At 40.7% G+C, this 14,757-nt stretch overlaps 1 protein-coding gene across 6 annotated transcripts in view; it reads right to left on the minus strand.

Moving 5' to 3' along the window:
* LOC149312058 (anoctamin-4) overlaps nucleotides 1-14,757 on the minus strand; it is a 186,539-nt gene that overhangs the window by 68,660 nt on the left and 103,122 nt on the right. For 5 of the 6 annotated variants that reach the window (XR_016281224.1, XM_089523859.1, XM_089523858.1 and 2 more), the window contains 2 exons: nucleotides 1,503-1,603; nucleotides 1,218-1,319 (listed from right to left, as the gene is read on the minus strand). Coding sequence is in view for 5 of the 6 variants with exons in the window: in XM_089523859.1 (XP_089379985.1) it covers nucleotides 1,218-1,319; nucleotides 1,503-1,603 (203 nt within the window). In the remaining variant the exon portion in view is untranslated. The remainder of the gene's footprint in view (nucleotides 1-1,217; nucleotides 1,320-1,502; nucleotides 1,604-14,757) is intronic. The other variant, XM_089523856.1, reaches the window with a different exon arrangement.

The raw sequence follows: 14,757 nt of genomic DNA on the forward strand, positions 1-14,757 counted from the left end.
AATCTACTCTGAAAATTAAGAAGAATAAAATTTAATCTAAATACTTATGAGCTTACACAGGAATACCTCATTTAACAGAGGCTCTGATAAAGAAGCTTATTTTAACCAAGTCTTTATGTTCACAACTAATCTACCCTTTTTCCCCCTTTGTACTCTGTTTAGATGAATGTTTTATCAGCAGCATTGGAACTGGGAGGATGGTGAAGGAGAGCTGGAGAAACAGAAGCTTTAGGTGCCAGGTTCCAACTGCATGTCTGCAGTAAACAATGAAGTAATTTTTGCACTGGAAAAGAACGGGTTCTGTTCTAGTTTATTATTCTGCAGTTGTGCATTTCTGCCTACAACAGAAGGAAAACAGAGAGCACTAGGAGAGCAGATTAGATTGTCTCCCCCAGGTACCGCTAGCATTAAAAAAAAAAAATTGGTCTGTAAATTTGGACACCAAAATGGAAATCTTAAGAAAAGTGGAGGCTGGTGAAAATAAAATCAACCCAGGATGCATTTTGGAAGAAGCTTTCAGGTGATCTCTACAAGGTTCAAAATGTTTTTCCTTTCCTTATACAAGGATTACCTGATTTGTTCTTTCATTTCATATGTGCTTATTGTTAATTGGGGAGTAAAAGTTTATAGAAACATGTTGAACTGTTTTTGTTTTGGGTTTTTTTTTTTTTTTGTGTGTGTGCTGGCTTTCTTTTGTGTGCTGCAGAAAACTATCCTTATCTTTTCATGCTATTTCTGCCTCTGGAACCAAATTTTCTGTTTAAGACATAGTGTTAACTGAGATATACTGTACAAGTGAAAGATGAACTAGGCTGCTTGGATATATTAATATGGTCAGTTTAAGCCAAACAAAACTATCTTAAAACTATTTCTCTAAATAATCTAACATAAAGCAGGTATCTAAATTTTAAAAATACATTAATGCCAATCATATTTGACATTAGGAATGATTATATAGGCAAACATACCCACATTATCTTTAATGATAATTTGGAACTAATTTGATTAATAGTACTATATGATACTCTCATCACTCTTCTTAGAATACAAGAAATATATTTAACTTCTTCAGTCTGAAATTGTTATTTTTCAATAGATGCTTACATAGTCAGGTGATCCTGCTCTCTCGCAATAGAGTATACATTCTGGTAAGTTACAGGTTTTGAATATGCCAGATACGTCCCAGAGGCATGCACTTGCTGTGCTGCCGTACGTACCTGGATCTTCTGGACCTTCCACTGTTTTCAAAGAAGTGTCCATTTAAAAAACAGCAGGGCACGAGAATGCAGGGGAGTCCAGCAGTGAAGGGGTTAAAGGGCCTAAGGATAGAATACCCCATGAAAACAGTGGCACTGCTACATATCATTTCCAATTAAAATTGAATCTGAACAAAAAAAATGCAGCCCACTAGTAACTAGAAATACCAAACATATGGCTTTCACTCTCATTTTACATTTGTTTTTAAAAGCAGACAATAAACCTTCAAATATAACTACACCTACCTGAAAGGCATTCTTACATTCATAAGCTCAGCATATTTGCCCAGCACTTCCCATGGAGCATGCAACTTCACAAAGATGATGTCGCTGTTTGATAAAGATGACTGTAATAGAAAATGGATTAAATGAAGATTTCTCATCTGCATACTCTATTATAGCAGCAGTCAAGAATAAATATCATACTCTCAAATTACAGGGCTAAGTAATTGGTCATTCAAGAAAGTATACCACTTAATATATTAGGATATCCAGAACATATGAAAGCTGCTTGTAAGGTTATGGGTGTATATTTGTAGGGCTGGCACTTTGTGCTCCTCCAGATGTTGGACTGAACTCTCAGTAGTCGTAGCCAGAAAAACAGTGGTGAAGGATAATGGGATCTGAAGGCCAGCAGCATCTGGAGGATGACAAGTTGCTAACTCCTGTTGTAGAGGAAAGACCCAAAGGGCATCACTTCAGAACAGGAATAATGCCATGAAATAGGATAAAAACTATATACTTTGTACATCAAAACAGAACAATACACATGCATATCACTCCTGCATTCCCAGGCTCACACAGTATATATAGACCCACTTTTTCCAGGCAAGCATTCTCTGAAGATGCCAGCCACAGATGCTGGCGAAATGTCAGGAAGAAAATCTTCTAGAACATGGCCATATAGCCTGAAAAACCCACAACACTGGAACTGCCAGGAAAACAGATTAGAGGAAGGCAGCCTATCAGCTTTTCTATGCAGGCCCCCAAACCCCTCCTTCTTCCCCCAACTATTAGTTTTTTCCAGTTCTCAAACATTGAAAAGGTAAATTGTGGATTCTGGAGATCTCCTGGAGAAGCAAATTTATGTTATAAACCCAAACCACAACCATTTCAAACACTCTCCAGAAAAGCACTAAAACCTTCATTTCCTCAGGTTTTCCGTATCTGGTTGACAAATTGTATTGATCACTGTTTAGTGGCAGACTGCATGGTTTCTGTGCAAAGGGATCAAAGTACAGTCCCTGGCATTTCTAGTTAAAATGATCTGAGGCAGAAAGAAAACAGAACTAGGTGGCTATCAGCCCCTCCCCAACACCATCATACTATAGAGATAGCTATATTTTGTCCTTGTTTCCTTTTCAGTACATCTATATTTACACCATTCTTGTGGTACAAAGATTGTATAATTCAATGAAACTGAATTGGGTTTATCACCTTATAAAAGTCCTTGAGGGACTCTAATTAATTCCCTTAAGGGAATTAAAACTGCTCAATAAATCAGTACAGTATAAATTTAATGTAAGGCGTCTTCTTCTACTTATACAAAAACAAATAAGTACTATGTACAGGAGATTTTAAAAAATTTTTCCTTAAGGTATAAATATATAAGAAGCTATCTGCTTGATCAGATCAACCACAAATCTAGTCCAGCATACTGGACTTCAGCAAACCAGATGCCACAAACAGCACATGAGTACAAGGACACCTTCATGATTGTGTTTCCAAGCAATGGATACTAAGAGGCATGCTGTGTCTGCCACTGAAATTAATATATAGCCATCATAACTATGAACTGTGGAATGAATAATCTCGTCCTACATAAATCTGTCTCATCTCATTTTAAAGCTGTCTCAATTGGCAGCCTTGTAACATCTTGTACATAGCATAACTATGTGCTCAGTGAAGAAATGCTTCCTTTTGTTTGTCCTAATTTCTCAGTTTTATTGGATGACACTGGGTTCTAGCATTAAGAGAGAGGAGGAAAAACACTCCCCTCTCCATTTTTCAGTTTTCCCCTTACCTGCATTTTCCCCAAGCTCCAAGTGTAGTAATCTTTTCTCATAGGGCAATTTCTCCAGCAATTATTTGGTTGCAATTTTGTGCATTTTTTCCAGATCTACAATTACACTTTTTGAGGTCTAGTGGCCAGAGCTGTGCACAGTGTTCCACTTGTGGTCACTTGTACAAAATCATTATGATACTGGCAATTCCACCCTTGGATCTTTTACCAGTTATTCCCAATATTGAATTCTTCATAACATTTACATATTGTGCTAATGTTTTAATCAACCTCTTTATCACTTCCCAAGATCCCCTTTCATAATCTGTCATGGCAGATAGCATACCATCACTGAATATATGTAGAATATATCCCTCCCCTCTTGCCCATGTAGCATGGAGGAGTGGCTTAGGAAGCTGAGTATGTCAACCTGGAGAAGAAAAGGTTAAGAGGTAACATGATAGCCCTGTTTAATATTTGAAGGGATGTCACGTTGAGGATGGAGCAAACTTGTTTTCTGTTGCTCCAGAGACTAGGACATGGAGCAATGGATTCAAAATACAGGAAAAGAGATTCTCTCTCAACATCAGTAAGAGCTGTTCAACAGTGGAACACACTTCCTCAGAGTGTGATAGAATCTCCTTCTTTTAAACAGAGGCTGAATGGCCATCTGTTGGGGGTGCTTTGATTGTGAATTCCAGAATGGCAGGGGATTGGATTGGATGGCCCTTGAGGTATCTTCCAACTCTATGATTTTATGGTTCTATCTATATCACCTTACATATTTGGCATTTTAATACCCATTTCTCCAGTTTGCATAAGGCCTTATGAAGATCTTCATAATCTCTTTTTGTTTTTACTTGGCATTGACTTTATATGCTTTCAAGACAACTCTGGATGAGAGAGACCCTAAAGTAAACCCATCATGGGATATTCCTCGCAAGATGTATTCAGAGGAAATTTGCCATTGCTTTCTTCTAAGAGTGAGATTTTAATCCTGGAGTTTTAGGGACTGTGCACATTGGTGGGAAAGGCTGGCCTGGGAGCGCAGTCGGGGCGTGGTGTCCATATGACGCACAGCCCAGCTCTGCCCCGAGGGTGGCGTGATGCCACGCGGTGCACCACACGGCACACAGCATCACAGCACTTCTCTGGCGCTGTGTCCGTACAACACAGCACCGAAAGAGCACTATAAAGCTATGGCACTGCAGTTATTGTGCCTTTTGCAGGGCACAAAAAGGAGCCACTTTTTGTGGCTCCTTTTTGCACCCTGCAAAGGCCAGATCAGGGGCATGGCATGCATTTGCTGCGACCCTGATCTGGCTGTGAAAGGGGTGGCTGCAGGCTGCCCCTTAGTTCAACACTCAAGCCATTACATTATGCTGGCTATCAGAAAATGTATTGTAACTTCCCACTGGTGAATGTACTTACTTTATTTTTACCACTTTAAATAACTGATGCCATCTACCAACCTGGCAACCGCATTGCTTATCCAGCTCATTTATGAAGAAGCAGTTTAAAAGCACCAGTCCCAATACATATTTTTTCAGGACCCCACAATTTAAAACATCTGTGTCAAGAATTGTCAATATATTTCTACTTTCTGCATTCTGTTCTTTAACTAACATCCTCTTTACAAGATGACTTCTCCTCTTATCCCATGAGTGCAACATTTCCCCAAGAGCCTTTTGTAAGGGATTTTGCTGAAAGCTTTCTGCAAGTCTGAGTAAAAAATATCTACTGAACCACTCCAATCCAAGTGATGATTGACACCTTAATATGTACTTTAAAAGAACTCTGCTTTGTCCTTTCTTTTAAATACCATGCCCAGTATATCTCAAAAGTCACTGTAATTATTCATGAGGTTTCCATGCTTTTTGCTTTTCTCCAGTCTAACAGCTACTTTTATAATTTCAGGTATGTATTGTTAAGTAAAATTCCACCCAACGTGTACACATCACCAATAACAACAACTATAAGTGGAATTTGTAGCAAAATGTTTCAGTGCAATATCCCATTTCAAGAATCCAGCCATAACCACCTCTATGTGGAGCTGTACATAGAATTTATCAGTTGTAAGTGACAGATGTCTGGAGAGCACCAAATAGAAAGAACCATAATCTTCTTGCCACTACAATCTGAATGTGAACATTCAGGCACAACAGTGCATCTAAAAACTTGTTCAGTTGAACAGCCTGGGTGAACCTACTAGCTACAGCTCAGATCCTGAGATCTCCTAGGTCAAGACCTGTCAAGAATCACTAACTCACTTTTATTGGTCTGTAATTACCTTCAATAAACTCCTCAATATGATTTCTGCAATTAATCTAGAATCCTTAAGTCAAAGCAACTGTTGCTGTCTAATCACAATGTTTACTTGTAAGATGTATTTGTATGCATTACTTTGCTTTAGGTATCACTTCTGAAAAATCTTGGAAAATATTATATAGTAGAAACTACTTCATAGTGGAAACTATAGTGGAAACTACTTCATCAATTTCCACCTTATGTGCAATAGAGTTACATGTAGTGAATATTCTATGTAAATGCATGACTGTTTTTCTATGTAGGTGTAGAAGGAAAAAGAAGATTAGCATGGGCATTAAAAACAACTAATTTTCTCTCTTCAGGCTAGCTGAGAATTTAAGTTAATTTATGCATCCATTTCTGAAAAGATGTAAAACTTTTCAACAAATAGATGGCAGACAAAGAAATATGGCTCCATTGTGACGGCAACCAGACTGATGTTTCCTCTTCTGATCCAGCCAAGCACAGTTGATAAACTGGAACAGATAGTAGAGATGTATTCATATCCTACTGAAAGCAATGCAGTGTTGATGAAAGATATCTGCATTCACATGTGTATCTGCATGCATATCTCACCCGTCTGTTATTTTCCGGGCTGTGTTTCCAGAAAGGGATCTCAGTTCACATTGCACTATCTAATGTACAATGCACTGAATAATAGAGAGTGCAGTGTGGACTGAGATCCTGATCTAGATACACAGCTTCTTTCATGATTTCCATGTAAGAATTTGATGAAGTGGAATTGATTGTTTTCAATCAGATTTCAGAACAACGTTTTGAGAAAGGAACTGGACTTCCTAAAATTTAAAACAAAGGTTTATTTTGTTTTATTTTGAGCTGTATTTTCCCTCTCTCCCTGCATTTTATATTATAGCAATATGGTACAAATATGCGATTAAAAAAAAATTATCCCACAGCAAATGGCTAGACAGTGCGAGAAATACATTTATGTGAAAAACTGACCTGCAATTTTAAAATGTTATTCGACAATGAGAACAAGTAGTTCAATGAAACATTATATTCTTTAATGGCATTTGCTAACAAACACTTCTCCATTTAAGATTTGGCTCTGATTTTTGAACAATCCAGCGGGACCATTGAGTTATGCAACCGTCTATCTGAGTAAATCATCCAACTGCTCATTAAAGACAATGCTTATAAAATCTGATCCCAGTGTATCAATTGTGATTTGTTGTTATTGTTACTATCATTAATATCTTTTCTGGAAAACTTAAAACATGCAATTGAAATGTGCTCAGAAAATCAAGATCTGCAGCCATGAAAATGTTGAATGAATTGTCAAAAAAAGCAATCCCCACCATTTCTCTCTGGGATTTTCATGAGTAAGCCTTCCCCCTCTGACAGGTGTTTTCCTACGGATTTCAATTACTTATTATCACAGGAACAAAACTATGGGGTCATTTAAAACACTGAAGTAGTTTTTAAAAAAACAACCACCTGCTTTTAATGATATTGATGATGATATGACACATGTTTGGGATTCCACATCTGAAATTTAGATGTCAGATCAGAATTAAATTATGATGATCAGAATGACATGGCACACTGGAGTTCCAGAACAATTAAGGAACAGAACAGTTATATTCTTTTTTCATCTCTAATTATCATAGTGTAAAATGACCTATGATCTATGGAGATCCTAAGGTAAAACTATAGTGGGGTTTTCTTGGCAAGATTTTTTCAGAGGTAGTTTGCCTTTGCCTTCCTCTGAGGCTGAGAAAGTGTGACTTGCCCAAGGTCATCCAGTGAGTTTCCATGGCTGAGCAAGGATTTGAACCCTGGTCTCCAGAGTTGTAGCCCAGGGCTCAAACCTGGCTCTCCTCAACATGGCTACCAAGCAATGAAACTTGGAACAAAATATAGCAAGCCAAGGAATAATGAGTTAGTTGTGTGTTAATGAGTAATTAAACAATGTAGCTTTCTCCACTTTCAGTCATGTACATAGTTCTGATGAACTGCATCATTCTACTTAGATAAATTGCACAGCTTAGAACAGTTTCTGACTGGCTGGGATCATGCACTGAGAAGCCTTTAAGCTGGTGAAAGGTAACACAACATGTACAGGCTGTGAACTAGTGCAAAAAATAGCAAAAGACCAATAAGCCAGAATGTTTTTCAAGGAGATTTTACACTCCTCCAATGCCCACATTTCATGTCGACACCATACAAAAATGTGGTTCTCTGCTAGCTAAGCCTACACTGTTCCCAAAAAGATTTATGAACTTGAAATAAGAAAGTTAATCTGTTCCTTTTAAGACTAAAACAATGTGTACTGAGAGAGAGATTTTATTAGAGGTCTGTTGTATCATACTTCTATTTCTATATGACTAAAATGAAAATGTCACATTCATATGAAACTCCCACTTAAGCAGCAGCTTAATTATTCAGGAACATTCTGGGATAGCTTGTAAAATGTAGAAATACTATATTCAAAACAGCAGTCTGGAGGGAAAATCACTTGCTTTAAAGAAATATGACCAGTTGCCCAAACATAATTTTTCAAATGCATTAAAAAGTAGCAGTGAGCCTGACTGCCAAATTATTTGTTTGCATATGTATCAGGGATTTGAAACCATCATCTTTTCATTTATCATTTCTGGAATTAACTATTTAGATTACAATGGTAGACAAAATTCAACCTAGGGTGAAATCTCTTTGAACACAGCTAGACACTTATGAATAACCCTGTATCAGGCTGCACTGCTAGAAAATGAATTAAATTCAGTAGCCATACATGTTCCTGTGTAGTAATAGTAATCCCTCCTCCTCTTACAAATATGTAATTTCTTCATACATATAATTGGGGAGAAATTAAATATACTTGCAGTTTCTATCTTAAAGCATGTTTCCAATTTTTGTTAATACACATGAAAGTCCATATGAGGCTTGAGAAATGAATTTAATGAACGGGTCAGTTTGCCAGCCATCTCAGGTTCTGTCTATCTCCACACTATTCATCCCCATCTCCTATGCCCCCTTTTTACTCTGCACCCAGAGGTTCCCTGAACCCTACCAGTGGAAGAAGAATGGAAATCTTCCTATGCTGCTTTTCCTATACTCCTGAGCCTTTCTTTCAGACTATTTTTGTACAACATGTTTTGGGAGAGATGTTCCATCAGCACCACCAAGTATGGCCAATAATGAGGAATAATGGAAAGCTGAAACATCAGGAAGGACATAGGATGGGAAAGACTTTCTTAGGGCGTGAACAAATGGTCAGGATACTACAGGCCAGGCCAGTGGTATCCTGCCCCTGCTTCCAACCCAGATCAGTCCCTGAGCCAGCATGGTGATGGGCAGGTGTTACATGGCTGGCAGCCACCATGCCTAGGGTTGCCATATCCCGCCGGGGGGCGGGACAATCCCGGTTTGGGAGGGGCCATCCCGGTCCCGGTCCCGGTCCGGTTTGGCGCCCAAACCGGGACGGCCCCGCCCACCGCGGCCACCTCAGGCCCCGCGGCGGCTCCAAGGCCTTGCTGAGGCCTGGGAAGGCTCTCCGCGGTTGGAGCTCCAGCTGCGGAGACATTCCCTCCCGGGCCCCAGCGAGGCCTTAGAGGCAGCTCCGCGGTCGGAGCTCCGGCCGCGGGGTCCTCCAAGGCCTCCGCAAGGCCAGGGAGGAGGAGGAGGCTGCTTCCCACCGTGGCGATTGCCGCGATGAGGAGCGGCCCCTGCCTCTTCCCCGGCCTGGGAGCAGGCCTAGGCTTCCTCCCAGGCTGGGAGGAGGAGGAGGAAGCCTGGCACTGCGGCGATCGCCGCGATGCCAGGCTTCCCCCCCCGCCCTTCTCGGCCTGGGAGCCGGCCTAGGCTCCCTCCCAGGCCGGGAGGAGGAGGAGGAAGCCTGGCACCGCGGCGATCACCGCGATGCCAGGCTTCCCCCCCGCCCTTCTCGGCCTGGGAGCCGGCCTAGGCTCCCTCCCAGGCCGGGAGGAGGAGGAGGAAGCCTGGCACCGCGGCGATCGCCGCGATGCCAAGCTTCCCCCCGCCCTTCCCGGCCTGGGAGCTGGCCTAGGCTTCCTCCCAGGCCGGGAGGAGGAGGAGGAGGACAAGGTTTAAAAATCTAGGACTTTTTTTTTTTAATTTCCTAGCCAGGAAATTTAAAAAAAAAATGTCCTACATTTTCAAACCTTGTCCTACATTTGTCCCAGTTTCGAGGTCCTCCATTATGGCAACCCTAACCATGCCAGGAAGTTGCTGTTAATGTGTGGCCCTTCCCTGCTCCTGTTGTCTTCTTTGAAGGCCCCTGTCACAGTCCATAAGGGTGAAAACAGGACATCTGGCTACACTCACATGGCCAATGGTGACAGCAGGTAAGGGCTGTGCAGGGCTGTGTGGTGTTCTGGTTGTCACCGCGGAGTTTTAAAGAGTCCATGACAAACAGCCAGTCTCTTTGCCCTAAGGCTCCTTTGACCTGAGATCAGGTGAGGATTGCCAGATCAGCATCCAGACTGGTTGATCCCAGCCGGGGGCTGTTGGCCTGCATTGTCCATACAGGACAATGCAAGTCCGGAGGAACATGGACCTTTTGGTGCATGCATATAGGCCTTTAAAAACATTCCTATTTGAGCAGGCCTACCCCTGACTCTCTGACCCCTGAAGTATTCTCTCCTCGCCCCCCTCGTCAGCATGTTAAGCTGGCATGAGTGGTGGTTTTTATTGTATAATGTTTTTAATGTTATGTGCTCATGATTTTATATTGTTTATATTGTTATATTATGATATTGTTATGTGGAATGCTGGAAACCGCCTTGGTCTTAGAAAGGCGGTATACAAATAAAATTTTACTTACTTACTTACTTACTTACTTTAGAAGGTACAAGGAAAAGGAGTGCTCTTTTCTTTATTTCAACTGAGAGTGAACAATTTCTCCCCTTCAATAGACATAGTGGGACATATAACTCTCAAGCCAAAAAAATTACTTTCGGTACAAGCATGTCATTTACTGCTGGCAGCTGCAAGCTGCAGTGTGCTATGTAGAGTAAGCCTATTCATCTCCTCATAAACATCATTGCCCCCCCCCCCCCCCACTAAATTCTATATGAAAAATCAGGGATTAGAAAAATTACTTTTTTGAACTTTAGCTCACAGAATCTCTAGCATGTGGTCCTGTTGGATTATACTTGGTATTATAGTGTAAAAAATGTAACATGTCTAAGCTCTGAAGAAAACTGCAAACAAACTCCGCAGAGAGAATACAAGATGTAAATGCAAGAAAAGCTCTTTGCATTCTATGGGAGAACTTGGTTCTTTGATTGCACATTTTAAGGTTTTAAATATAGAGCCTGGGTGGCCAGCATATTATTATTCATCCAAGCGTAAAACTTTTCAACAATTATTTTCATGAAATTAATAGCTCTGGGGCTTTGAATGTTGCTATACAGACTGTCTTTAAAGATAGGAGGATCAAAACAGACAACATTTATCTAGTTTTTCAAAGAATGTGTAACTTAGAAGCCATGATATTAATCTTTTAGAACATACAAAGTGCATAACATATCAAGGGAAAACTGTAAGACATATCAAAGTCTAAAAAAATTACACCTACTGGGGACAGAAATTATACAACTTGTTTTAGAGTGTGTTCTCCTGAATGCTGCCACAAGGGGTTAGATTGTTCTAACTGTCCAAGATAAACACACTGTCACATTTTTACAACTGACACCATAGGCACACTTGTTTTAACCTTAACTATCGACACCCTACTACTACACCAGCAATGTCACTACTTTGAATTATCAGAAGTACCTGTACGGTTTACTGTACTGCAAGAAGTCACTGGTAGAATCATGTTGGGGTGCGGAAATAAATCAATCTATTTAACTGCCATGACACAATACAGTACTATGGAATATTGAGATCTTTAGTTTGGTGAGATATTTAGTCTTCACTCCCAGAGAGCTCTGGTGCCCTGTAGTAAAACTACAAATCCCAGAATTGCACAGAATTGAGCCATGGATGTCAAATTGCTTCATTTTTGCAGTGTGGCAGCAACCTTAGGGGAATATTTTGGTGTAATACCCTGTGTCTCCTTGGATAATAGAGTTATCTAAACTGTACAACAACTGCCAGATTCAGCTGGATGCTGCCTTGTCCTCCAATCCAAACTGATTGAGCTCTACCACTTAATTGGCAGCCACTGTCGTTGTGGACTTCCATGTAAGTAGAGATTCTGCAGTATTCGACAAGTATGCTGATATGAATGCTAGCTAAACAATGCTCCTCAGCTAAATATGCTGATGGCGCTTTCCAGTGGCTTTATGCTCCTCCAGCATTGAATAGGATCTCACTGCTTGTAAGCAGATTTCGTAAGTACTGGAGTAAGAGAAAATGAATTAAAAACATTATGTATATATTGTTTCCTGTCTATAGGTCTAGAAGGTCAATTCTTTGAAGAATTGTGCATGTTCATGAGAGTATATAAGCTGTGGCTTCCTTCCATGTAAATTGTGTAGTTTTATAGAATCATAGCCACACAATGAATTACATTTTAGGTTTTTGTGTGTAATTTTAAATGTTATTTTTCCTTTTTAAAAAAGCATATCCAGTGGAATATACTCTGCAAAGCACAGAAAATCTTTGCCGTTGAAAAAATATATTGTTGTAGATTTATGACTTGGGTCAAACTAAAATAATCAGGTCTGTTCAGCTGCTGTGAAACCATAAATTTAGAAATCTATTTAAAAAATCTTATACAAACAGATGGATATTTAAGACGGTCTTCAAATTATCTTTAAAAGTTAAACAGTAATAAGAAATTGAAAAGGTGGTGGATACAAAAAGGTGACTAAAATCTCAGATGATAAATATATTCAAATGAAACAAGTCATCAGCAAAAAGTCTAATAAATGGCTGTAGGCCTACAGACAAATAATTCACTGGCTGTTGGGCTAGAAGGTTAATTTTAGTATGTGCATTTGCATTTGTTTGTGTGTATATTTATCAAGTATTGCTTTAAAGCAAGAAGCTAGGCAATCCTGGGTAGAACCAATTAATCATAGCTCATGGAGCAGGCAAAGTATGGTGGAAAGGATATAACCTAGAGCAGTGATGGTGAACTTTTTAGAGGCCGAGTGCCCAAATTGCAACCCCAAACCCACTTATTTATTGCAAAGTGCCGTCTCCCTCTGGCTTTCCAGTAACAAACTCTGGCAAACTGTGCTGGGGTGACGGCACATGTACCCACGCGTGCCATAGGTTCGCCATCACTGACCTAGAGGCTTGCCTGTAAAAGAGTTAGTTAGGAACAGCCAGAAATAGAGTTAAGACTGTTAGGAAGACAGGAACTGATAAGATCTGAATAGGAATTTAGAAGCTGAGAGCCTGAAAAGGGTTCAAGGAGAAGTGTTTACCCTGTGCTGTGTATGGAACCAGCCTAAGATTAGCTGTTTATTTTGTTTGCTTTAGAATAAATCTTCACTGTTTTTATTTTCTACATCTCTGTCTGGACATTTTAATTTAATAATTAACTAGGGCCCAAAGCAGACGGGACAAAACGACCATGCTGGGACTGTGGCAGGGCTGATCGAACTGGGACTGCAGTTCCCACATGGACTTGGTCCTAATCTGGGCCACTGCCGCAGTCCTGAACCAGGCCACCAGAAGGAGTGGATATACTCTCAGGCCGGGGGCCAAGTTGGCACCATGCAAAGGAAGAAGAACCGCACCAAAAAGGATTATATCCGCTCCTTTTTGGTCTGGTTCTTCTTCCTTGGCATGGTGCCAATGTGGCTTCCGGCCATGTTTGGGGCATGCATTGTCTAAATGCCACACTAGCAATGCGGCCCAAAGCTGCCACTTTTTGCCCGTGTGTTTCAGGCTAAGGAAGGATGAGCATGCTGAATGCACTGATCAACACAGTTACTTGTCCAATACAGAGATTATCTTGAGTGCGACTACCAGCTCCAGGAAGGCTTCTTAAAAGCAAAAGAACAATGTCAGAGATAGAAGCTCAAGGGTTGGAACTGTGAGGCCAATTTGGAGAGGGATTCCATCACAATCCCAGTCCATGGAAACTTGCACAAAAAGTGCACAAGAAATGGGCACAAAAAGTGCACAAGAAATCATTCACCAAAGAGATGGTGGCAAAGTAAACTTTGAGAACACTAGACACTGGTTACAGGGGTATAGATTGAAAGGGGATCCATCTTGCCTACATTCCTAACAGGTTTCAGAGTTGGCCATGCCAGCAATCAGTTTATATGATATGCATACATGGATGCAATCCATCATAAAGGCACTAGTTATGTATCTCTGGTGGTAACTGTGGTATATTCTTTTTCATTGTGCTACCAGTTCTGGAACCGTCTGAGTACAGTGCACTTGCGCCTTGCGTGGATGCATTTTACACGGCTTCCAGCTTACGCGGAAGCTGCTTGGGGAGGGAAACAATGGCGCGCACGCCCATGGTGCAAACATGCCACTCTGCCACATGCATGAGCCCCATTATTTCCTATGGGGCTTGAGCATAGGTGGATTTTTCCTTATGCTGGGGGATCCGGAACGGATCTCCTGCATAAGGAGAGGGCTCACTGTATATGTATTGATTTTACTGACTAGGAGAGTAACTTTAATAATAGTGCCCCTGCGTTATACGTGGGCGTGACTTACATGGCTTTCAGCATATGCTGAAAGCCGCGCCAAAAGAAGGTTTGGTGTCCCCTGGAAGGGGTAATGGCACGTGCGCCCATGGCGCACACACAAGCCCCATTCTTTTGAATGGGGCTCGAGCATACGCGGAATTCCCCTTACATGGGGGATCTGGAATGGATTGCTTTGCATAGCAGAACAGTAGAAATAGAAGCTGTCATACTTTGGTCATATTATGAGATGGTATGACTCACTAGAAAAGACAATAATGTTAGGTAAAGTAGAAGGCATCAGGAAGAGAGGAAGACCGCATTACAAATGAAAAGATTCAATCAAGGAAGTCATGGTGCTGAGTTTGCAAGACCTCAACAGGGCTATCGAGGAGAGGGTAGTTTAGAAATATCTCATTCATAGAGTCACCATATGTTGAAGCTGACTTGAAGGCAGTTAGCACATACATATAGTAGAACAGAATAATCTACCTACAATAAAAAATATGTAACTTTTTATAAAATTCCATGAGGATAACTATAACAGAGTATCTTAGGGCTGCCTCTATCTTTGTTTTCAAATACTTTAAAATTCACA

This window comes from Sceloporus occidentalis, unplaced genomic scaffold (genome assembly GCF_023333645.1).
Source record: "Sceloporus occidentalis isolate IW3139 unplaced genomic scaffold, rSceOcc1.0.p SCAF_5, whole genome shotgun sequence".
In the NCBI taxonomy this organism is placed as follows: domain Eukaryota; kingdom Metazoa; phylum Chordata; class Lepidosauria; order Squamata; family Phrynosomatidae; genus Sceloporus; species Sceloporus occidentalis.